The sequence below is a fragment of the Anarrhichthys ocellatus genome, unplaced genomic scaffold (assembly GCF_004355925.1).
Source record: "Anarrhichthys ocellatus isolate YVR2014 unplaced genomic scaffold, GSC_Weel_1.0 scaffold78, whole genome shotgun sequence".
NCBI lineage: Eukaryota > Metazoa > Chordata > Actinopteri > Perciformes > Anarhichadidae > Anarrhichthys > Anarrhichthys ocellatus.
Window position 1 is genome coordinate 2,062,475 of NW_022280108.1, and position 23,208 is coordinate 2,085,682.

General features: G+C 43.7%; 2 protein-coding genes across 3 annotated transcripts in view; one reads left to right on the forward strand and one right to left on the reverse strand.

Annotated features, from left to right (window-relative positions):
* The window catches only part of tmem132e (transmembrane protein 132E), a 364,570-nt gene that overhangs the window by 339,444 nt on the left and 1,918 nt on the right, over positions 1 to 23,208 (reverse strand). The window contains exon 2 of the mRNA XM_031874112.1: positions 282 to 334. Coding sequence (XP_031729972.1) covers positions 282 to 334 — 53 coding nt within the window. The remainder of the gene's footprint in view (positions 1 to 281; positions 335 to 23,208) is intronic.
* dtx2 (deltex 2, E3 ubiquitin ligase) lies at positions 9,454 to 22,954 on the forward strand. 2 transcript variants are annotated; one of them, XM_031874120.1, is made up of 9 exons: positions 9,454 to 10,094; positions 10,875 to 11,472; positions 13,206 to 13,264; positions 14,910 to 15,104; positions 16,430 to 16,497; positions 16,713 to 16,880; positions 18,388 to 18,549; positions 19,081 to 19,170; positions 20,538 to 22,954. In XM_031874120.1, the coding sequence occupies exons 1-9, from the start codon at positions 9,776 to 9,778 to the stop codon at positions 20,784 to 20,786; spliced, it is 1,908 nt and encodes a 635-aa protein (XP_031729980.1). In that variant the 5' UTR covers positions 9,454 to 9,775; the 3' UTR covers positions 20,787 to 22,954. The 2 variants fall into 2 exon arrangements, with proteins under 2 accessions (XP_031729980.1, XP_031729981.1); XM_031874121.1 differs by lacking the exon at positions 14,910 to 15,104.

Consider the following 23,208-nt stretch of genomic DNA (forward strand, 5'->3'; position numbering starts at 1 on the left):
AAGTTTCATGGTGATATCATGAGTTCATGTGTTCACCTGTAGAGTCTCTAAATGTCTGTAATGTAACTAAACGTCTCTTTAAAGGACGTTTCCTCGAAATGAGTTTGTTCTCAGACTCTGATGATAAATCTCCACTTCAGCAGCTCTTACATTCACCAAACTTCACTCGTTCATTCCTCTCTGTGTGCTGAAGGTTCACACAGAGGGGTTTGTTCACTCATCACTCACACACTCATTTATACATATTTATTATTGATAAAAACATGGAGGAAATAGCTCACCATGCACTTGGATTGGATTGAAACGGCTTCCAGTGACGGCCTCTTGGATGGTTCTGTGGAACAAACCAGCTGTCAGGTCAGATTAAAGCCAAACATCTACGAGATGCATCGTGACTATAACACAAAAAGCAAAGGTTCAAGACTGGGGACATGATTCTTTTCACAATGAAGGAACTACTCATCCCATAAACCATTGCAAACAAACTATGAACTATTTTTGTATTCTGAAAGAACGTTTCCAAAACCAGCCGCCATGTTGGTCGGCTTTGAACTCTGGGGGCAGACGCATAACGTCACAATCAGAGACGTCGCTTACTGCACGTTAGGATTGTGGGTAGTGTAGTTGCGAATAAACCATGTTTTTCTTAAAACAGGCTTGATATCATACAGAGTTGTGGCTTCTACATGAACTTACGTCATTGTTACACAAACTCACAGCTCGTTGTGAGTCTAACTTCGATGGCTACATCATTTTTCATGGCATGACTACGTAACACAAGTATGTAAAACTTGTCACATTACACTTGTTGTTTGGTTCCCTTTCCTGCCAACAATCTGTTAATTCCATGACCACAGCCGTAAGAAAAGGGCTGGATTAGCTGGTTATGTTCGGGCTCCAGACTGCGCCTCTCATCCCCTGTTGAGTGAACTGTGCATGGATATACAGCACTCGACATGTGGTTTCTGTTCATCTTTCTGGTCCTGTATATTCATGCCTTTGCCTGCTGAATATATCAATCCCCATTTTTTAATTTGAATTTACATTTGCAGGGAGAGACTGAAGGTCCCCGGCGTCGTGCTCTCTGTGTGTGATGATACGCACCAGGAGCTTCATTTCACAATAACAAGTTGTAGTTACAGCGAACCTCGCTGTCCAATAAAACGGGCTTATTAAAAAAAAGGAGTGTCATTCAAGATTTACAGGCACACAATAACGTCACTGTTCTTAACGCAACACAGTCTGGAGAAGAGAGAGATCACAGTAATCCTGTTTACAAGACTGGAGGAATTATTCTGACTGTCCAGAGCTCTTCAACACTTTCTGTTTTAACTCCTAAATGTCTGCTTGTTTCCAACAACATATCCTTTCATCCAGCAGAACATCTGATATGGATTATATAATGTTGTATATGTTTATTAATCAAACCAGATTCTGCGGTCAGAAAGTGGTCGCTCCGCATCCTGTTCCATCGACGCTTAGCTTGCACTTATCACACTTAAGGAGCTCATAGCAGGACAGACTAGAGCAGCATTCATTTTAATTTGGCCAAAACACATTCTGCAACACGACCAATTCATTCTACTGTATATTAAATATTTAAAAAAGGGCACAACACCGCTTACTTTAATGAGAATGAAATATAAAACACTGTAAACTAGATAACATGGCTCACACTCTATTAATTGTCTTCCTTGTATCAGACCTTTGGCAGCGTGGAAGTCCTCGCTACACGTTGGGAGTGTGCGTCTCTAATTTATGAGAATGTGGCGGGATCTGCATTTATTCGATATACATTACGTCGATGCTTCACACACAGGATAGTCAACACACCCAGCCCGCTCTCACCAACAGACGCATGAAAGACACGGCAATGTGCGAGTCATTCTGCGGGCAGTAAGATCGCCTTTCTTGCTTCGGGCGTGTCATTTGCACGCCATGTAGTCTGTGCTGATGCAACCGCGTTAATAACAAACAAGTGACTTAGAATAAAATGTGAGAGAGGCGGTTATTGGCAAAGTGGAAAGGTCAAACACACACAGGACTTGCAACCATGAGACGTTTTGAGTTCCTGACTTTGTGATGCGTTTTGCTGCTGCGTTGTTTCTGTACGTGTTGTACTTTGTTTACGTAAACCCGACCGTGATGGAGAGAGATACCAGTGTTGACTTGGATTAACTGAGTATTGCCGTCAGGCTGAATCAATGTATTAGAAGTAGACACATGGATCTATAAAGGCAGATATAATAACGATAGTTTGGAGCAGCCGGTTGATTGGTGCGTATTCGCGCGGTAAGGAGGATCCTGAAGTGTGTGACTCAACTCCTGAATGTATCGTCACAAGGCTGGATTATTTGGGAGAACGCCAAATTAGTAAATAAGAAACAGAAGTACTTTCCTCCCCGTCTATCTGGTACCTTTTGTGGGGAAACGGGTCACACACGACATGAATACATGAATTCACTTGTCTGCTGGACTGAATGTCCACGTGGACGTCTGTCATTGGCCTTCCGGATCCTGAGAATGTGGACGGACGACAAGTGCACGTAATGTCTCCGTCCACAGCTGTCATGTGATCCCTGAGTCACTGAGGAACTGCAAAGCCGTGACTAAAGCGTCTTTACGTTTTGACAGATCGAAGTGCCAACAAGGTGTTGGCTGTATTGTTCCGTCACATTGTTTGTTGTAGCAGAGCGTCTCGTTCACCGCTTCGCCAACAACAAAGTATCTCAGAGTTAAACTCAACAATCCCATTAAGCTGCCAGCCTTCCCGTGCACATGCCTGGCTCACTTTACATCCTCAACTCTTCTCGTTCGCAAATGAGTTTTTTCGGTGTCTTGCTAAAAGGTGTTCTCTCTCGCTCTCTCTCACACACACACACACACACACACACACACACACACACACACACACACTTATCCTCAGAAGCCTTTGAGTCAATATACCGGCCGGCGATTAAACCGGGATGCTCACCGGCGCGTGAGCGTGAGCAGTTATCTCCTGTTGAACACAAAGAGGCACAGGTCTCTGAACCGAGCCACAAAGTCAACCGCTCACAAAGAGTCCTTGCTGGAAATGGATTCAGAATGCCAAAAGAAAACACGCGGAATCACAGCTTCACAGACTGAAATCATCTACTGCTAAAACAACGCAAGTATTATTGTGTCAATACGAGTCAAAATATCTCAAAACACTTCATATAAGACACAACCTCCTCACAAGTAACATCTCAGTGATATGGTGACTTGTTTTTAGACAATGCTTCTTGAATATCTTGTGAAAAAAAAATACCACTTTCACAGGCTTATTATATGCACACAGCATTGAGTGAAATAGAGCCGTAACGGTGATACTTAAACTAGCGAGTGATCAATACATAGTCAACGGTTCTGTCTGTCAGTTGCACAGTTTGGAGGCCTGGATAATTCCTGCACTCATGTGAACACAGCTTCCATTTTTCTATTCACGAGTCTCCGTCACAGTGGGGGGGGGGGGGCAGCACAGTCTGTCAAACAAGGATCCTGCAGAGTTGTTCAGGCGTTACGACAAGTTGGCCGCGTTCAGCGCGAGCCGAGGAGATGAGATGGATTCAATCGTCTCTTGATTGATGATGCTGATGGCAGCTGTTGGCAAGTTGGCCTGTCAGATGTTCCTGAGGGGCATCAGATGAATAGGACGACGTGCCTGATGATTCGTCACAACAGTGGACACAAAGGATGTATTTCCACACTGCAGTTTACACCCTTTCGTGGCAAATACACAGTCCTGCCCTTCAGTCTCTGCTAGATGTGGGCATGCTTTAGCCAGCTGCAGGTCAACCTGTTTGTCTCAATGCTCAGTGACCAGGATGTTCCATTGGGAATACTGGCTAATGAGTGGCCACTGGTTCTGTACGGACTCTTTTACACCATCAAGAGTGAGGGAGAGGACTTTTCATTGATACCGATAGCGCCAATGTGGGCAAGGAGCCATTGGTTAATGGAGATTGTTCTGCTCCTCTGGAGCCAGCCGTGGCCCCTTTCTTCTGTTGCACCAGGACCTTGTTCCCTGAGAGGAGATATTTCATTATTTTATCCTCAACTGCAACGCCTCGCCTTCTAAGCCCGGAAAGGTTTAGTTTGATCGGAGTGGGGCTCATTCGTGTGATTGCAATGCAAGGGGCCGTGACCACATGCAGGGTTTCTGAAGATTGGAGGTTATTTCACTGCCGTGACAGCAATTCTCATTTTCTCCAGGAAGTGATGGATAAAGGAAGAATCATCTCCTGACCTGCGAGGTTGGACGCTGCCAAGCTGTGGTGATCAGTCATCTCTACCTTTGATGATCATAATGATCTTGACACGTGAAAGTCATCTAGAAGTGAAGTGTACGAAGCTTCACAGCAGAGTTACTGCGAATGACAGTTATTGATGAGCATGTGACAGCAGCTTTGTGTTCATTGTGTATCGAGGTGCACCAATAGATCCCTGCTGTATGCATCAGGCTGTCATGTGGGTTCTATCGGTGGTGGTCCACACCGTTGGTTCAGTATAACCAGAAAGAGAGCCAGAAAGCTCAAGATCAGTGACCCAGTAACCTCTGTTCTCCGACTACTAAATAAAAGGTGGCGGTGCACCACTGGTCGAATTTTTTTGTGTCCGTCACAGTTTAACAAAACAGAAATATTTTTACATTTCTCAATGACTGGCGTCCGCCTCTGACTGGGGATTCAACTCAGCGGGTCAGTGACGGACACGGTGTGGGAGAACCACCGAGTGGGCATGTAATGGTACATTTCTACGTAGTATATATTTCTACACAGTATATTGTATTCATGCATAAGTCATTTTGCTCTGAACTTCACCGTGTCTCTGTTGTGCAGAAGAAGAGTTCTCTCTTGCCTGTTCACAAAGATTACAACTAACTGTGTTGTATGAGAATGTTCCAGCGCCAAGGCCGTCCTGCTGCTAGTTTTGGTTGCTGACCGTTTGTTTCTCATTGTTGTTCTTATCAGTCTGAGACTAAATGTCCGTAACATTGGCCATCGGCCCCTACCTTTGCTCACTCTGTATAAAGAAAGCTTGTTTCTTTTTTCTTGGTTCTTCCTCACTGAGACTGAACGCATTCTGTTGTGATGATTGAACCTTCTCTGCACAGAGAATACATATTTAAAAGACAACCTCTGGTTTTCGGTATTCCTTATTTTCAGCATTAAAGACTCACACAAAGCGTTCATTGGGATATTTTCCACTACAGACCTCTCCTTGATGCTGACTGGGCCTCGCCGGCCGCATTCCCCCGTGGCAGTGAGCAGTGAATGGATACCAAACGTGTCTGGTGTGCGCTACTCTCTTGTGTGGTTTTTAGACGCGCATACCAGTTTAAATATTCTAAACCTTTCGGCTCGGCGCCAGACGCGGAGTCGCACCACCAGGCAGCCAATCAAGTAGAGTCATTTTCTCATAGACTTCTATACAACCAGAGGAGTCGCCCCCTGCTGGAACAAAAAAATGCAAATTTGGGAAAAAGCAAAAGGTGTCTCGCTTAAACAGGCTTTTGGTGTAAAGCAGGGAGAAAGTGTGTGTGTGTGTGTGTGTGAGACGTACAGTATCAATCTCTTTAACGAGGGAGGCGAGTGGTTCTGCCATCGTTAGTGATGACATCATAGGCAGAGAAATGACAAAGAGGCTTCTTCCAAGAGAGTGTTGCCTTTAATAACTATAAGTTCTCTTATGATCACAGTGTGCCGGGCAGCACTCCAGACATCCCCTCCACCCCCCAACCGCCACAGACAGACCTTCACACCAGCACACGCTTACGTCCCACATGCTGTTTGTGCAGTTGAACGCTCCATGTCAGACAGACGGGGAGGTCTGTATCACCAAATATGTTGTGAGTGTGCACAGGCATAAATACGGGGAGAGCTCTCTCCACATTCCTCACATTCCTCCTTCCATCGCACCGCTGAACCGATCTTAATCACGCCCGTGTTGACAGCGGTGGAGGTGGCCCTCCTTCAGGAGAGAGAGTTCAGGGAACCGCGTCCATAGAGTCCCCACCACTGAACATCTTAAACGCATCTCTCAGGTGTGTTGCTAGAAGACACACCAGGAGATGCACACACACCTGCTCTTGTTATATCTGTACATGCAGTATTTCATCCTTCTGCAGCCCGTCTATTGATCGCTTTCATCCAAGGACGACTGCTGCTTTATCATTCAAGGAGGCTACTCAAGTACATAAGTGTCTCTGTCTTCCCACTATTTAAGCCTGCGAGCACTCACTGCCTAACTGTTGATCATTTGAAGAAGTGTGTGACCTACAGCTACAGCTACAGCACAGCCCGGATTCTTTAACTCAGTATTAGAGGAAATAGTCCTTTTGAGACCTAGAGACTGAGAGGTCCGATTATTTCAGGGAAACTGTTTCCTGATGATTTCTCAATGCCGTGAGCAACAAGAACAAAATTCATTTTTACATGAATCATATTTGGGTGAAGGCAAAAAGTCTCTGAGGCACATATTTTACAACCTGGACAAATAAAACCACATCTATTTGTGCTGCTGGACTGCAAGTTAAATGTGAAAGGCCTTTTTTAATTATTTAAGTTACTGGACCTTTAAACAGAACAAAATGCTTCAGCATGCATCACATAGCGTTAGATCAATTTAGGACATTAAGACTCAGCATATTCTCTCCTTTTTGCTCTACCTCGGAGACGACGACCTGGCAAAACGATAAATCAAAGCCGTGTTCTCAAAGTTAAATTATGTGACTCACTGGCTTGGAACCCATTATTAGCTGCAGGTGGTTGTTTCTCATTGTTTTTGTTCATTAGGTGTGAAAATATTGTGTCCTTTTTATGTTGCAAAGGCAAAACTGAACAATGTTAGTTTTATATTGCACAATTACATTTGTCATTTTGAGACAACTTGGCGTGGACCATTGATTATGTGCCAGTTTATGGGTTAATGCGCAAATCCCACTTGGGCTCTGATTAAAACAATGTTCAAACTGCTGTCAGAGATGTCAAGTTCTATTTTCTTTACTGTGAGATGAATGAACATCCTGCAGATAAACAACGTTTAGTATTCTCAGAGGCCACAGTACAAAGATTAGAAAGCAGTTTGTTCTAATCTTCAGTAGATTTCATAATCCATGTTGCATCAGTTGTGCTTGGTATTCTGTGCAATTCAGTTGAGCCTGCTTTACATATAGTATATATACACACATATATATAAATATTATATATATATATATTATATTTTATATATTTAGGTCATAGACTTTGGTTTTGACGAGTACAAATTGAAACATATTGGTTGACAACTGTGGCCAGGGAAACTGCTGCTTATGTTGTGTGTGTATATATATATATATATATATATATCTTTTTTTTTTTGGTTTGTACAGTTGAAGTTGGGTTTTAAAGATTATTTAATCAACCAGCCTGAAGTTCTAGACGGTTATATTCAGATTTGTTTTTGAAGGAGTGTAAATTATGTCATACCCACTCATCTCCAGTTGAGGGCAGCATCACCATTGACGGTGAAATAACCTCCTTTAAATAAAGAAGCAGAGAAAGAAGTAGAGGACGGACAATGAAGAAGATTGTTGGAGAAGAAGAAGAATGCTACCTTCAGGTGCACCTTGTAAACTACTGCTTTAGAGATGAGGGTCGTTTTGTGTCAGTGTTGGCTGGTGGAGCATGTTCTCTGTAGGGCTGTGCCACATCCAGTTAATTTCAGCAAACATCCCAGAATGATTTAATGCAAAAAAATTAAGGTATCAAACGCGTATTACTACTGTAACAGACCGGCTCATGTTTGTCGTTCTGGTGTTGAAGATATGTCCCTTGAGAGTTGCCCCGAGGCGGGAGTTGCCCCGAGGCGGGAGTTGCCCCTTCGCTACGGCAACCCTTTGCAGTTAAATATTTAACCTTTATTCCAACATGAAAAAAAGCAGAAAATAACACTTTGATAAACACGTCAGGACATCTTATTTTAGTCTCAGTATAATATATATATATATATCATATAATATGCTGTATAATATAATAATGTATATCATATAATAATATTCACTATAATATAAAACACACACACATATATATTGATGTATTTATAACTATATATCATGTCTCAGCAGGTGCTTCATGTCCCTCACTCCCTAACTGTCCGTGCTGGATCTGTCCCCGTTGTTAAAGGTAAATGAGTCATTAGCATGATGTCATGCAGCTAGCCTAACCTGTCTGGTGTTCAGCTAGTGGAGAAGCTTCATGGACTGCTTCCCTTTCCCGCTAGTCTGCTGTCTGATTGTGAGGTCAGGCTGATCTCATATCAGCTCTTTGGCCTGAAGGTTCTCCTCAAAGTTCTCCTCTCAAACGGGTCTTGGGGGACATCCCGAGTTGCTTATTTGTCTTTTCCAACTTCCGGTTCAAGTGAGGATCGCTACCGGTTCAACCGGAATTGAGGAAATGACAATTAAGAGACTCGGGGGTACTTCTCAAGTCTCTTAATTGCATCCCGTTTCCCTCACTTGGGTCCTTTCCTTGCGTCTTAGTCCCTCCCAGGAATGCATGGAGGAAACCATGCGAGGAGAGAGGAAAAGACAATTAAGAGACTTGATACTACCCCTCAAGTCTCTTAATTGTCATTTCCTCGATCCTCGCTCGAACCGGAAGTTGTTCTGCGCCGCCATATTGACGGCCGTCCCAAAGCTCTTATTTCTGCTTTGAGGAGAGAGGAGCGAGGAGGGATCTCTGAGGAGCCATGAGCGAGGAACCACGAGAACAGACTTCCAGGAAGTGTTTTAACGGCCGACACGCCCCCTCATTGTTCATCTGTCATGTGATTGGACGCTGCAGCCGATCAGACTGATGAGATTGTGTTCAACATGTAAACAGTGAAGACGGATCACAGATTAAACTCAAGCTTTATATTTGATTCGTTTCTGATTCAACATCTGGTTTGAATAAATGTTCATTGTAGACTGAACAACAAAAGGACCACAAACATCTTTCTTCATTTATTAGAAAGATTTGTGTTTTCATGATCTGATGTTTCCCTCAATAACTTTTATTATGGAAACAATTAAAGTCAGAGTGCAGGAGAGACAAAACACTTTATATACATAACTATATATACACACACACATCTCTTCTATCTATATATACTGTATACACACACATCTCTTAAAGTGGGAATGAAGAATGCCCATGTGTTACTGACGGAGTCAATATTCCAAAAATGCTTAAGGGCTCAACAATTTCCACAAAAAAAAAAATCCAACTCCAAACAATTTAATTCTAAATCACTATCACCTAACTTCCCTAGAAATAATTATTTGTTTACCTGTTGATTTGTATCATTTATACGTTTAACAGCCTACAAAAAAACCCAACTATGGCTATCCCACAAACGTGCCTCAAATTGCGGGTTTTCCTGGTGGTCCCTGAAGGCAGCACAGCAAGAGGAAGGAAGGAAGGAACCCTGGCAACGCTGTCACAAAGCTAACGCTGTCGCAAAGCTAGCGTTAACGTTATCCGTGTTACTGCTAAGCCCTCTGAACGCATCAGCTTTGTCAACATGCACTTACATGTTTATCAGGGCTCTCTAACGTTTAATATTTACTTCATAGCTTTCCTCTAAAGCGCGTTAACGAATTTAAAATGGCTATTTTTAACGAGCCAAGCTAGCAGACATTTTTCTTCTTCTTTATTCGTCGTAGCTGCAATCAGTTGAGCTAACTAAACCAAGCTAACAAGTTAGCTTAATAATCTTGGGCTTGTGGTGAATGAATATGGCGATTGTGTCTGGTTCCTGCGCCCGGGTGAACGGGTCTAGAAACGGGCCAGTGTCCGTATCAACCACCGGACAATCTCAGCCCATGATAGCAGTGTGGGAATGGCAGGATGACCTCGGCTACTGGCGGCCTTACAGCGGCCAAGTGAGCGGCCACATCGAGCGGTGTTTGTTGTCACCGCGGAGCCAGAGAGGAGCAGGAGCAGCAGGAGGACCCGGATGTACGAGCATCTGCCTCGGACAATCAGACCCTAGCCTGTCGCCTTATCTCATCGACATACCGAGCTTGAAGCAGTTTCGACAGGACACGGGTGAGCAATAATAATAATAATAATAATAATAATAATAATAATAATAACAACAATAACAACAACAACAACAACTTTATGTATAGCACCTTTAAAAACAGAGTTTACAAAGTGCTTTGCCAGACAAAAGCAGCAGAAGCAAAAGGCAGTAATAACAGAAAGCTCAGTGAGACAGTTGGTACAATAAAAATGAACTTAGAAATATAAATAAATTTATATAAATAAAATATAAACCACACACACAAAACACTAAAATCTGTTATTGTGGATTTTTTACTTTACTTATTTAATATTCTTTGCTGTTTTATTACTTATTTATAATACTTGTTTTTTTTACTATGTCTCTTGTTTGCACTTGCGCGCGCACACACACACACACACACACACACACACAGCTGTAATCCTGTAAATTTCTCCACTGCGGGACTAATAAAGGATTCTTATTTTAACTAATCTATCAGATGACGCTAGTTATGACATTTATACGAATAAATGATATTGTGTTATCCAACGTTAGCAGACTGTTCCACGTAACCTCTCCATAAAGCGTCACATTGCTGACGCTTGTGACATTAATATATTGTTTTGATTTCTTTCAGCTCAGCTGATTCGTGTTTACTAGTTTGACTGAAGCTTGTATTACATACATACTGGGCTCTTTTCTTTGTTTCAGCCTCACTTTGGGATTCAAGCTGAAAATGTGGATTTATTTTTAACACATAAGGCTTTTTATAATGTAGCTTAAATTTGGTGTATTAAGTGAAAAATCCTCTTTATTTCCAGGAAAGACCCGGTCAGTACGTAGGTCCCTGTTTGCCCAGTCCTCCGGCCTCGGCAGCGGCGTTTACTGGGAGTGGCTCAACGATGAAGGAGGATGGACTCCATACGAGACTCGGACCTCCATCCTCCTGGAGCACAGCTACCAGGCCCGCCAAGGCACGGCGGACTTGGGCCCGCACGGATACAATTACATAGTGGACCTGACCTCTCTGGCCCAGGTGAACAAAGCGACGGGCTTCAGGCGGCAGGTCCGACGGCAGTGTAACCTCCCGTACCCACTGGCCTCCTCCGGCCCCCCCGCCATCCCCTCGGCCCCCGCGGCCCCCGCCTGCTCCTGCCAACAGTGCTTGAGCCACAGCAGCACAGGACCCATGCCCAGCCGCTCACGACATTCCTTTTCGTCGGGCAGTCTGAACCGGCCCAGCCTGCAGGCGACGGGAAGGGCCGTTGCGGCTCACCCCACTTCTGTCTACTCTCCGTACCCGAGGAGACCCCTCTCTGTGGGGGGGATGTCCTGGGGCAGCGCCTGGCCTCCACCGGCCTCTGGTAGTCACCTGTCCGCACCGCTCCTGACCGGCTCTACCAGTACCAACGGGCTAAGGTTGGTCCCCGACGTGTGTGCGTGTTGGATTGTGGTTTTGGTTTGCAGTGTAATAAAGTCGGGTTTAAGAGAAACAACAGCAGAAAGTTTATTTATGGCTCAGCTAGGTGACCCGGAAGGGATGCATGTCACAGGCCTCTCACCAGTCTTTCCTGTCGGCCTATCTGTTAAAAACAGGAATGACACAACCCTATCTGTAGCTGCAGCCCTGCTGTGGTATGTTTGTTTTGGCTCAGCGCTCTCCAGCCGTCACCCTGCTCTGTTCCCCCACGACACAGAAACTCCCTTCAAAAGACAACCATGCTGACTGAAGGGCTCTCGTGAATATGCGGTTCACTCGTTTAGTCTCAGCCTCTGGAAATGAACACCAGGCAGGATGTTCTCACTGTGCTTTGTGTCCTCTCTATTTCTGCAGTGATGCTCACACTTCTCAATGATTACGTCGTCTCAGAGTTCTTCCTTTGTTTTCTGCATTTGCATATTTATTTGTTTTGACCCAGTGGGAAGGTCAGAGTAGTATTTATTAATTTGTCATTTTACGGCGTAATGCTACGATATGCTAATATGCTAGTGTGATAGACACTTGAATCAATAGCAAGAATATAAAGCTGTTTCTACTCCTCTTCATCATCCTTACAGGGATTTTATTAGACTGTCAGTGAGCTGAAGTCGTTATCAGAGACACGTTTCCTCCTATTGTGTCACCACACTGAGTGATCGAGGATAAAACATCAGTTACTTTTATGTTATTTGAATGTTTGTTCACGTCTTTTGTGTTCGTGTGTTGGTGAGCGCTTCTAAACGGGATTAGTGGTGAAACACTCGGTCAAAGAGTTGATTAGTCGAATGATAAAAAAGTAATCAATTCTTTTGACAATTGACTAAATAAAAAAAAGTAATTTATTAAGAAACGATTCATTTGTGGACTCTATCTTCTTAATTGTAAGGACTTGTTGCTTTCCACAGATTATTGCAGTTTGTTTACTGTGAACTCGTCAGACGAAAGAAGAATTTAAAGACGTCACTTTGAGCTCTGATAAATTCTGATGACACTTTTTTACATTTTGTGTTTAGTAGAATAAACTGTTTATCAAACAGAAAATGATTCTTAGTTTCAGCCCTAAACTGGATTAAGTTTCACGATCTAAACACTCATAATTTCTCATTTATTTCCCGTGAAGGCTGTTTTGCACAGTCAGCAGAAGTACGAATGCATATTCGTTAAGATATCGGCTGTTGAGGCACGCTCCCATGTTGCATCACGACACTGCAGTCGATGTTAAGTTGTTGATGATCAGTCTCAGAACCTCCATGTTGAGCTGCAGAGATCAACTGAACCACAAACCGTTTAGATAATCTACTGAACCGGTTTGAGTAGATTCATGTTTGAAGATAAAAAGTAAGAGTTCTGGTATTTTCTGGGTTCTGTACTCATTGACGGTAAACTAAACATCTTTGAGTTATGGACAAATCAAGACATTTAAAGTCGTCATCTTGGATTTTGAGAAACACTTTTCTGACATTTTATAGACAAAGAACCAAAAGAGAAAATAATCAACAGTAAACCTTATTGTTCGTTGCTTTTTTGTCAATAATTTATCAGTTAATTCACAGGCAGGTTTATTTTCTTGCCAAACCTAATGTCCCCGTACTTGTAAACTGAAGCGGTCAGAAGGTTTTGTTCTCCCTGCTCTGTCCACTGACTGAGTGTCTCCTTGTCTCCTGTCCTGCAGTGTCCCCTCCATCTCTGTGCCGCTGAATGGATCCACCAGTGTGAGCTCAGCTCTGGCAGGTAAACGGCTCACTCGGCGTCCGTCCTCCCGACCGTCGCTCTGCACCACACGTTAGAGTCACACGTTTGTCCGTTTATTTGCCTTCTTTCTCTGCTCTGCATTTGTCTCGTGAGTGTCGGTCTATTTAGGAACGGACACAAAAAGCTGGAGGAAGGGAACCAAAGAACAGACCCCATCAGACGAGAGAGGCTTCCATTTAACTAAACTAAAGTCTTCTCTTTGTAAACCTCTCCGTCAGACTCTAGAACACCACAATAGATGATTCTCCTACTACCAACAAATACACGACACCTCCAGAAGCAGCAAACATTCATTCATTTTAAATAACTTGGAACGCCGATGTAACAATAGATCACTGATACTAAATATCCTGCGGTGACACAAATGAAACAGCAGGTTCTTCATCTTGGTTTGCTCTGGTCACATGTTTTGGGGCTTCCTGTGTCTTCTGGGTGAACTCTGCTTGTTTGTACGAAGTCTTCTAGCACTTAAAGAACTTTATATTGAAAGTACTGCATACAGGGCAATTACGATTATCTACTATTCTACATGAATTCATTTTCCATCTTTTAATGACACACGTAATGAGTTCATTTCCTTCCAATTGTATAATTTAGAATGCAGTGTAAAGCTGAGTCAGCAGGCAGGCCAGTTGTAATTGTCATAAAATGGCCAAACTTGACATGCAGAGTGAGCGCTCACTTTGGGTCTCTCTGCTGCACACTTCTCAAATTAGAACTGGGTTCCTTGGGCGCGATAAGCCGCCTGAATCAACACAATGAGCCTGGAGGAGACGAGTGGACCAGGACCTCATTAGTGCACCGCGACTCTGAGTCATTTAGAACACGAGGTCAGCCATGCGTCGTCTCCTCCAAACATACACTTTTAATGAGCAGAGGTCACAAATTAACTGGAGAGCGTCTTAGTGATAGGACCACGTTTTACCACCACGACACACACACACACACACACACACCCCAGCAGCTGTATCAGCTGGTAAATGTAGTGGAAATCAGCTCTATATTTGATACCACTGCTTACTGTTTAGTAGTGTAGTTAAATATCATTTTAAATGACCGTCAAGTTTGGCTTCTCACACTGTAATGAAGATGATGGACTGGGATGATGACGTTTAAAGAAGTCTCTGCTGCGCAAGTCACGCTCGTCCTCAACGAACAGCCGGCCAACAGGGGGCGATCCAGATGTTTTGGGTTCACTTTTGTCCAGAGTTAAGTTCTCTTTATACTCGCGAGCACGCACAGACGTGTTTATGCTCTCTGAGCTGTTCGCTGCATTATTCTCTGAAACACAAGAGGACGAACCAACAAGATGAACCGGCAGAAAGACAAACCAACAACCTCAGTGAAGGCAGTGCTGCTGTTTTCAGAGCTTGTAGTTCTCACTGAGCTCCAGAGATAAACACCGTTACCCATGAATCACAAGAAGAAGAGCCAGAAGAACACGGGGTCAACAGAGAACCCAGTTTGGGTTTTAACTGGTTTGTTTTGTGTGTTGCTGCTACATTTCTCATCCCTTTGATTTGTTCCTTTCTACTCCTGCATATTCTCCACCTGCTCTGAACCCTCACCTGCTCCCAACCCTGCCCCGCCCCCATCCCGCCTCCACCCCACCCCCCCGCTCCAGGCATGGCCTCCATTTTGATGTCAGCGGTGGGACTCGGCGTGCACTTCACCACTGCCCCCCTCCCTCAGCAGCAGCAGCAGCAGCCGCCGCCTCCTTTCTCGCTTCCTCCTCCTCTCCTCCCCTCAGCCAGCAGGCCCAGCAAGCCCCACAGCAGCAGCAGTTCAGTTAGGAGAGCAAAGAGGCAGCACAGGAGAGGTAGCTTCCTCCACCTCTCTCTCCATCCATCATCACCTCCACCAGGCTTGAGGAACACTTCATCACTTTCATTTGTCTTCTCATGTTCATAAAAAGCTCCACTGATCCACTTTTGTGCCGCTGCAACTGCTTTTTCTGCAACTGTCAAACCAGGAGATGCGTCTCACCAATGTGCTCTAAACTGACTTTTTAAATCAAACCTCTGACATGTCTGTCTGCTCAGACCCCCCCCCCCTCCAATATCAACCTCTTCACTGCCATAACATCCTCAAAGAGGTAACGTGCAAGAACCTTCCAGCGTCTGCAGAGTCGCGTCCTTCAGATGTGTAAATGTAGCATTAGAACATTTACCAAAACCTGTGCTGGCCTCCAGATCAGAGACATCCCAGAAGCCACTGCTGCTGCATAGAGCGGTACAGATAAGTCAGTTAATCAATCAACGGCTAAATAGTTCTGATAATCCTTTAAGTCAATTTTCAAGCAAAAGAATACCCCAAACGACGTTGGTGGCTTGCATCTCAAATGGGAGAACGGAAATAATTGTAGCATCACTGCACTAAGCAGGAGGCCGACTTAAATCAACCTTTAGACTGATTGTAGGTTATATTCACTGTAAAACTTTGTATTTATTAAAGGGGAGTTTGCTCATAGATAACTTAATACTGTTGGCCATTAAAAAAAAAAAAAATTTGAAATCTTCAGCTTTGCTTCACTGCTGCTTTTTTCCTCCTCCTCCTCCTCCTCCTATCGTCTCACACTTAAGACTTGAATTGCTGCTCTTGAAATCAACAGACAAAAGGCATAAAAAAGGTGTTTGTCTGGAAACATATCAGTGAATATAGATACATATACATATATATATTATTTATCAGCTGGGAGAAAATAGCCTCATAACCTTTCAAAATCCGGAATTAAATGGAGCCGTCTTGTGTAATAAAACTCAAACTTTTCATTAGCATTCCAACAACTGGTTTCCTAAACAGACGTGACACTCACGTGTGTGTGTGTGAATACGGTAGATACGCCACCATGTGGTTCATTCTGTCTTCATGCATTCAAGTCGTCTCTGTGGACTGATGCGTTTGCATGTTTTGCATCCTGTGCCGTCAGGATGTTTAATTAGCAGCAAACTGGACTCGTTTATTTGCATGTAGCAGAGGTCCGTAAGTGACGAATGTTTGTCTGACAATCATTAAAACAGGAGTTTATTTCATTCTCATTCTCATTCTCATCACATTCTTTGTGTGTCAGTTTGTTGTAAACACCATTTTTAGTGTGTGGCCTGTTTCAGCTCGTTCATCACTTTGTGCTCTCTTCTGTTTTAGCCTCCGCTCAGAGGCCCGAGGACGTGATTCAGCGCTACATGGAGGTAGTTGCCGGAGTACAGGATGAGGCAAGTTGGTTTGTTTTTCCCCTCCCAGATGTCAGAAGAGAAGGTTTAATCACAGTTGTTTCAACAGGCAAACTAGTCTCGGTGTTTAAGAGTCAAATGTTCAACAGAAATAGAGATTTAAGAGCATTTAGACAGATTGTTTGTACGGCTTTAGGCCGTTCCTGGCCTTTTCTATTTCGCGACACTAAACACACATTCCCCGGGTTCCCCCTCAGGACTGCATCATCTGCATGGATCAACTGTCCAATCCGTCCGGCTACGAGACTCAGGCCACAGAGGAGGGGGGGCAGAGCATCCTGCCGGACACCGTGGGGAAATTCATCAAATGTGGACACACCCTGCACATGCTCTGCATGCTGGCCATGTACAACAACGGAACAAAGGTACGGAACCGTCCCCCGGGAAAGGGCCGCATGACATTGAGTGTGATGGAGTCTCCAGGGAATAGTTTGACATTTGGGTGAAATGAGCCGACAGGTATTTTCAGAGAGTCTGTTTGTTACGTTGGGAGCGCTTAGCTTAGCATAAAGACTGGAAGCCTCCAGAGAGTCACAGCAAACACAACTTCTTCTTGTTCTGTTTTTCAAGGATTAAAACAAACAGACAACGCGTTAATTAAAAGGTGCCGTTAGGCTCCCAGTCTTTATGCTAAGCTAATCTCCTCCTGGCTCCAGCTGCATACGTAACAGACACCATGAGAGAGAAGTCAATCGTCTCAGCTTACAGAAAGGAAATAATCATCCTATGACATTCATCTTTAAAGCTCTACTGTTCAAGTTTCCAAACTACCTCTCTGCTCTCATTTACATCTCATAACCACAAACTACTGACAGATATTCCATATGTGCTTGTTTTTCCTAGCAGGACTACTTTCAGGTACAAAGCACATGTATCTCTATATTCCTAAGTCTGATCTCAATCGTTTTCTATCCTGAGTTTGTGACTTAACAGGTGAAAAATGGTAGATGCTAAAATGTACCGATCGAGACGAAACAACGCCTACTTTAGTATGACAAACCCGTCCTTGTGATTGGATGAGCTTCTAGCTGTGACAAGAGTGTGTGGATGACGCATTACGCTGTTAAATTGTACTGGATAGCCAGCTAGCCAGCTTGCTAATCCCACCATGTTTTCATGCCATCGGTTACAAAGGATGAGCCAAACAGCAGGCTGGTGGTGAGCAGCAGCGCTGGGTCTTAATGGTCCCTCCGCCTCACTCCACACTTTTGTTATATGGAAGTAGTGGATTTATCTAAAGTGTACGTTTAGTGGGTGGGTTTAAATCGGTGTCAGGATCATTTTCCAAAGTATTTGTTTTTTAGGCCACGACATGCTAAAGTGCACCACTACTCCATGTTCTAAGGCACATACTGTTGTGTTTTACCAAGTTATGCGACTTAAAAACCTAACCTGGAAGAAAACATGAATGCTTTTAGTCCCATTAAGAACATTGGTGCACTTGAGCCTTGTGTGGCCATAATGAGTATTACAACAACAAACACTTCTGTTGTACAGGATTATTTTCCTGCCTTTTTCACAAAACCTACCTTCAGGGCTTCCATAGACCTTCCCTTTAGACGCCATAAATACAATGGTGTACTTTGAAAATGGTTGATTTAACGCATAAAAAGTATACGTGATTGTCGGTACATGAGCTAAAACATGTTAAACCATTGGTATGGTCCTTCTAAATGTGTGTTATAGGCTCATTCCTGACCACAATACGTGTTCTACCGTTTCTTATTGTTCGGGGAAGCATTGCTTGATGAGAACCGAGCTACTGTGACTTGGTGAGGGAGGAGAACACCAAACGAAGGTCTCATCATTGGATCGATGAGTATTTGATCAGACCTCACCGGGTTTCCATTGATTGGTTGCGTTTGTCCTCAGGACGGCAGTCTGCAGTGTCCCTCGTGCAAGACAATCTACGGAGAGAAGACCGGCACGCAGCCCAAAGGAAAGATGGAAATTTACAGCATCGCCCAGTCGCTACCGGGCCACCCAGACTGTGGCACCATCCAGGTCATCTACAGCATACCACCTGGTCTACAGGTACGGCTGCACACTGCTACCACCCCGCCAACTGCGTACAGTAGAGAACCAGACAGTCCTTCTGGTTTAAACAGGAAGTAAACCAAAGCATATGACCACCAGATGCCACAAGTTCTCCTCCTGAACAAACATGTTAAATAAAGTTAAATATGGTGTAATTACTTCTATTTTCTATATCTGTGAAAATGTTTCCTTTAAAACAAAAACTGGATTTATTCAAGATTACATTTGAAAACATGATCAACTATTTTTTTACTGAATGGAGTTTGAACGCATCTTATTGCTACCTCCGTTAGCCGCTAGTCTGGACTGAAGCTCGTTCAGCGATGAGGTTTCTAACAGATCGTGGAGGCTCAGTGACCTCTCATTCCTCCCCGTGTCCCGCTGTAACCACGCGTTGCTATCTCAGATCTATAGTTACAATAACTTGAATCAGGTTTATATTGAGCCGCTTATCTCCGAAATCTAATTATTGTTCCAACTGGTATTAAACTTAATGCCTCATGTTTGTTCTTCCTCCTCCTCCTCCAGGGCCCCGAGCATCCCAACCCAGGACAGCCGTACAGCTGTAGAGGCTTCCCTCGCTTCTGTTTTCTACCCGACAACGACAAAGGCAGGAAGGTAAAAACACGTCACAGCCGCGACTCAATCTGCACTGAAGACGCTTCTATACACAGATTACTATTTTTTTACATTGTGATGCCTTCTGCCAATACTGATCATCGATGACCGGTATCGGCGGCAAAAAAGCGTGATCAGGGATCTAAGTTATATCTGCTCGTGCGTTTAATGGTCCATTACACCCCTAATTAATTAATTAAATATATTTATTTGATCTAAAACTAGAATTACACTCTTGTGGTTTTATGCCTCCAAAATATCATCACGTCATCATTTTATCCTCTATAGACGTTTTGTGAAATTGTCATAATTAGCATATTCATTCTTGAGCTTTTTTTTGTCAAAAACATGTTTTGTGAGGTCACGGTCAATCAGCTCATCCTTAATTTGAGAGAACGGAGAACAGACGGAGAACAGCATCTCTGTCAGACCACAGGCCCATCAACCAATCAACCATCAGTCACATGATACTGGAGAACCGGACACTCTTAACGCTCCATCGGCATCGTCTCGTCTCTCTGAGGTTAAATTAAGAACATTCTGTTGTTTCCACGGTGGATTAGCAGCTCGCTACGCTGCTATAAATAATCTGATGTGACTCAGTGATAAATGGGATTCAATTATTCCAGTCGTGGTTTATCTGCGCCGCCGTCGTCAGCGGTCTCTGGTGTGATGCTCCCCGTGGAACGCGGATTAGTGATCGGACATGCGGGTCCTCCTGCAGCATATTTAAAGTACAGTCAGTCATGTATTCCAGTCCTGAACCGGTCGGATTCTAAAGACCCCACCCCGCCACCCACACACATGACCAGGTCGTTCTACAACCCGACCCCGTAGATCCTATGATAACCATGCTGTTAGAATATCTTGCTTATGCGGCATGTTTAAAGTGATCATTTTAATACAATTCAAATAACTTTGTTTAGCTTATTCTCATGATGTTTACAGTTAGCGTGCCGTTAGTAACACCTGATAGAAGCTGCTCTCATATTCCAGGTGATGTAAAAGGACACAAGCATTAAAAACAGTCAATTATCATAATTTGAATTTATTTTAGTAGCGTATTTATTATCCAACACCCACGAGCCGACCCGTGTACTTGACCCGATGCAGGACTCCGATTAGTGTATTCGATAGTTTCATCCAAATGAAGCTCAGCTAATAATAATAATAATAATAATAATAATAATAATAATAATAATGATGATATTGTACAACAGGGCAGCCTCTAGCTATTCTTCTCTTGAGAAGTTTCATCATTCTTGTTCTATAAAATGTCAGGAAACAGTGAAACAGTTTCCAACGCTTCCGGTAAAGTAAATAAATACGTAAGCTCTCCCTCTCACGTCCTCCCCGATGTGAAACAGGTGCTGGAGCTGCTGAAGGTGGCGTGGATGCGACGCCTCATCTTCATCGTGGGGACGTCCAGCACCACCGGAGAGCCCGACACGGTGGTGTGGAACGGCATCCACCACAAGACCGAGATGATGTCCAACATGTCGGGACACGGCTACCCGGACCCCAACTACCTGGACAACGTCCTGTCGGAGCTGGCGTCTCAGGGCGTGACGGAGGACTGCTTCAAACCTCCGGGCGGAGGAGGAGGAGGCAGTTAGGTCACAGCTGTGAGCTTCTGATCCACCTCTCTGACCTCCGTCTGTTCCTAAGTTCATTCTGCCCAAACGTCACAAGTGGGCTGAAGGTGTGGCAGCGGTTTAATTCTCCACTACATTCCTGCTCATCACATATTCCTGGAGACTGAGCTTCATCACTCCGAGCCTCTTTTATCTAAAAACCTCCACAAACTGGAGGTTGTGTGTGTTTTGTGTTTCCCCGTGTCCGGCGACCATGAACATGGCCGCTCACAGCGGGGATAGAAATCTGTCATTAAGCACTTTAGTTCTGACGGTGCATTTAGTGGAGATGTGTGATGGTCCCGGTTAACCCTCTGAACCCCAAGCAGTATCGGGGGGGGGGGGGGGGTTGGGTGTCACATTTTTACTTTTTCACTGCAATATATAAAAGTCCTGAACCTCTATGGAGACAGCACAGTGGTGGCTAGACGTAGAGCTAGAACATGACTTTAATGCAGAACAGAAATCATTAAAAACGAAAATTGAATTTCTTTGATAATTTATTTTACAAAAATTGGAAAACACTGGAATCTATATACACAACCTTGTTTCCAAGTTACAAGTGTTACCAATGTTAGAAAGAACAATGGAGGCTTTACGTGCTGTATGTATTAAACTATTCACATGTTTCAGCCTCTCCTCTCTGTGTTCACTTCCTGAAGTTCAGTCAGAGTTTCTCTGATTTGTTGTCACGTGACTGTTGGTCTCAGATGAATCAATCATGACTTCATAGTTTAACTGAGGAGCTCACAATTTAATGTTTTTACTCAATCTGGTTAAAGTGAACGCTTTATTTTAAAAAGATACATGTAGAATAGAAATGTTTTTGGTGAAATATCTCGATTTTAAGCTTCGTTATGGTTTCTTTCTGCGTTGGTAGCGTTCGTCACACATGATGTGTTCAAGAAAGTTGGGAAAGGTAAAATCTGACGATGGTTTTTCTTCTGGCCTTGATAAACTGTCGTTTTCCGAGATTGTTTAAAGAAAACATGGCGGTGTGTTTTGGGGTTCAGAGGGTTAAATGCAGTGAACTTTGGGAGGTTATGCAATGAAAGTGTTTCTGCTGAAACTTCTCGCAGCAAAGTGAGTCGATACATCAGCCTGATGAGAAGAGGCAATACTGAAACTAGAATACAGCTGTGTGTGTTTAACATCTAACACGACTTCTGATCGGACCATCTGTTGTAATATTTGACTCCATAAGCAGATGTTTAATGCTCTCTCCCGGTGATTCGTCATGTTTTTAATCTGCAGTAACGGCTCCCGGAGGCTTTGTTTCCTCAGTTTAAAGAAGGGACGAGGCGACATCGTGCTTCTAGCTCCACGACCTCGATGCTGTCGTCCAGAGAGACGGGAAAAGATATTAAATAAAATAAAATAAAGGCCAAGAACACTCGACAGTGCGACAATCAAGGTCATCAAATTCGTCTTGATTAAACAAGACACATAAAGCCGAGGCGAGCATGTTAACGCCCCCCCCCCCCCCTTGCCGGCTGTGATCTCACTTCCTGTATTCACGTGATGCTGCTCACTGTGCTGCAGTACAGGTGAACATGTATAACAAGCAACGCTGAAGAGAAAAGAAAAACAAAACGTCTGTAATAAAGAAATAAGTCAAATGAATCCCGACTCTTGACTTTATCTACACTTCAGTTCTCTTCATGAAGAAGAGGAACGCTGAGCTACTTCCATCGACTCATGTGGGGCTAATGATCGTTGAATATTGTAGCAGTAAAACCCTCAGGGTGCACCTGGGCCTCTTAAAAGGCCTCATATACTCATTACATGATGTTATACGATGGACCCTTTAACCCTCGACTCTCACAGGAGCTTTATTCTATCAATAAAATGTCATTACTGTCCATCAGTTCCTCGTGACTTCATATTTAAAGTATCACACAGGGATTCAATCCTGTGGTCTGCATAGACTGTATTTGTCGCCATCTTGGTTTCTTTTGCAACCAGAAGTGACACGAGAGGGCGGAGCTTAAAACAACAGAATGCTAAGACACGGAGTGAAAACACACTGAAAGAGATAAAGTTCAAAGACGAAAACACGACTTCCAGACTGGACAATGCCGTGGTAGAGACCTGTCAATCACCGTGTAGCCCCGCCCTAAAGCATCCCCTGCTTTATGGTCTGTTTGACTCTAAATGGACCATAATGTACTAAATGAACATCATGCTGTATTGAAGAAGACTTGAAACTAGAGATTGAGACCATAAACTCATGTTTACAATGTTTACTGAGGTAATAAATCAAGAGAGAAGTAGAGTCATTTTCTCATAGACTTCTATACAACCAGAGGAGTCGCCCCCTGATGGACATTTGAGAGAATGCAGGTTTTAAGACACTTCCTCATTGGCTTCACTTTTCAGAGCCAGAGGTTGCCGCCTCAACAGC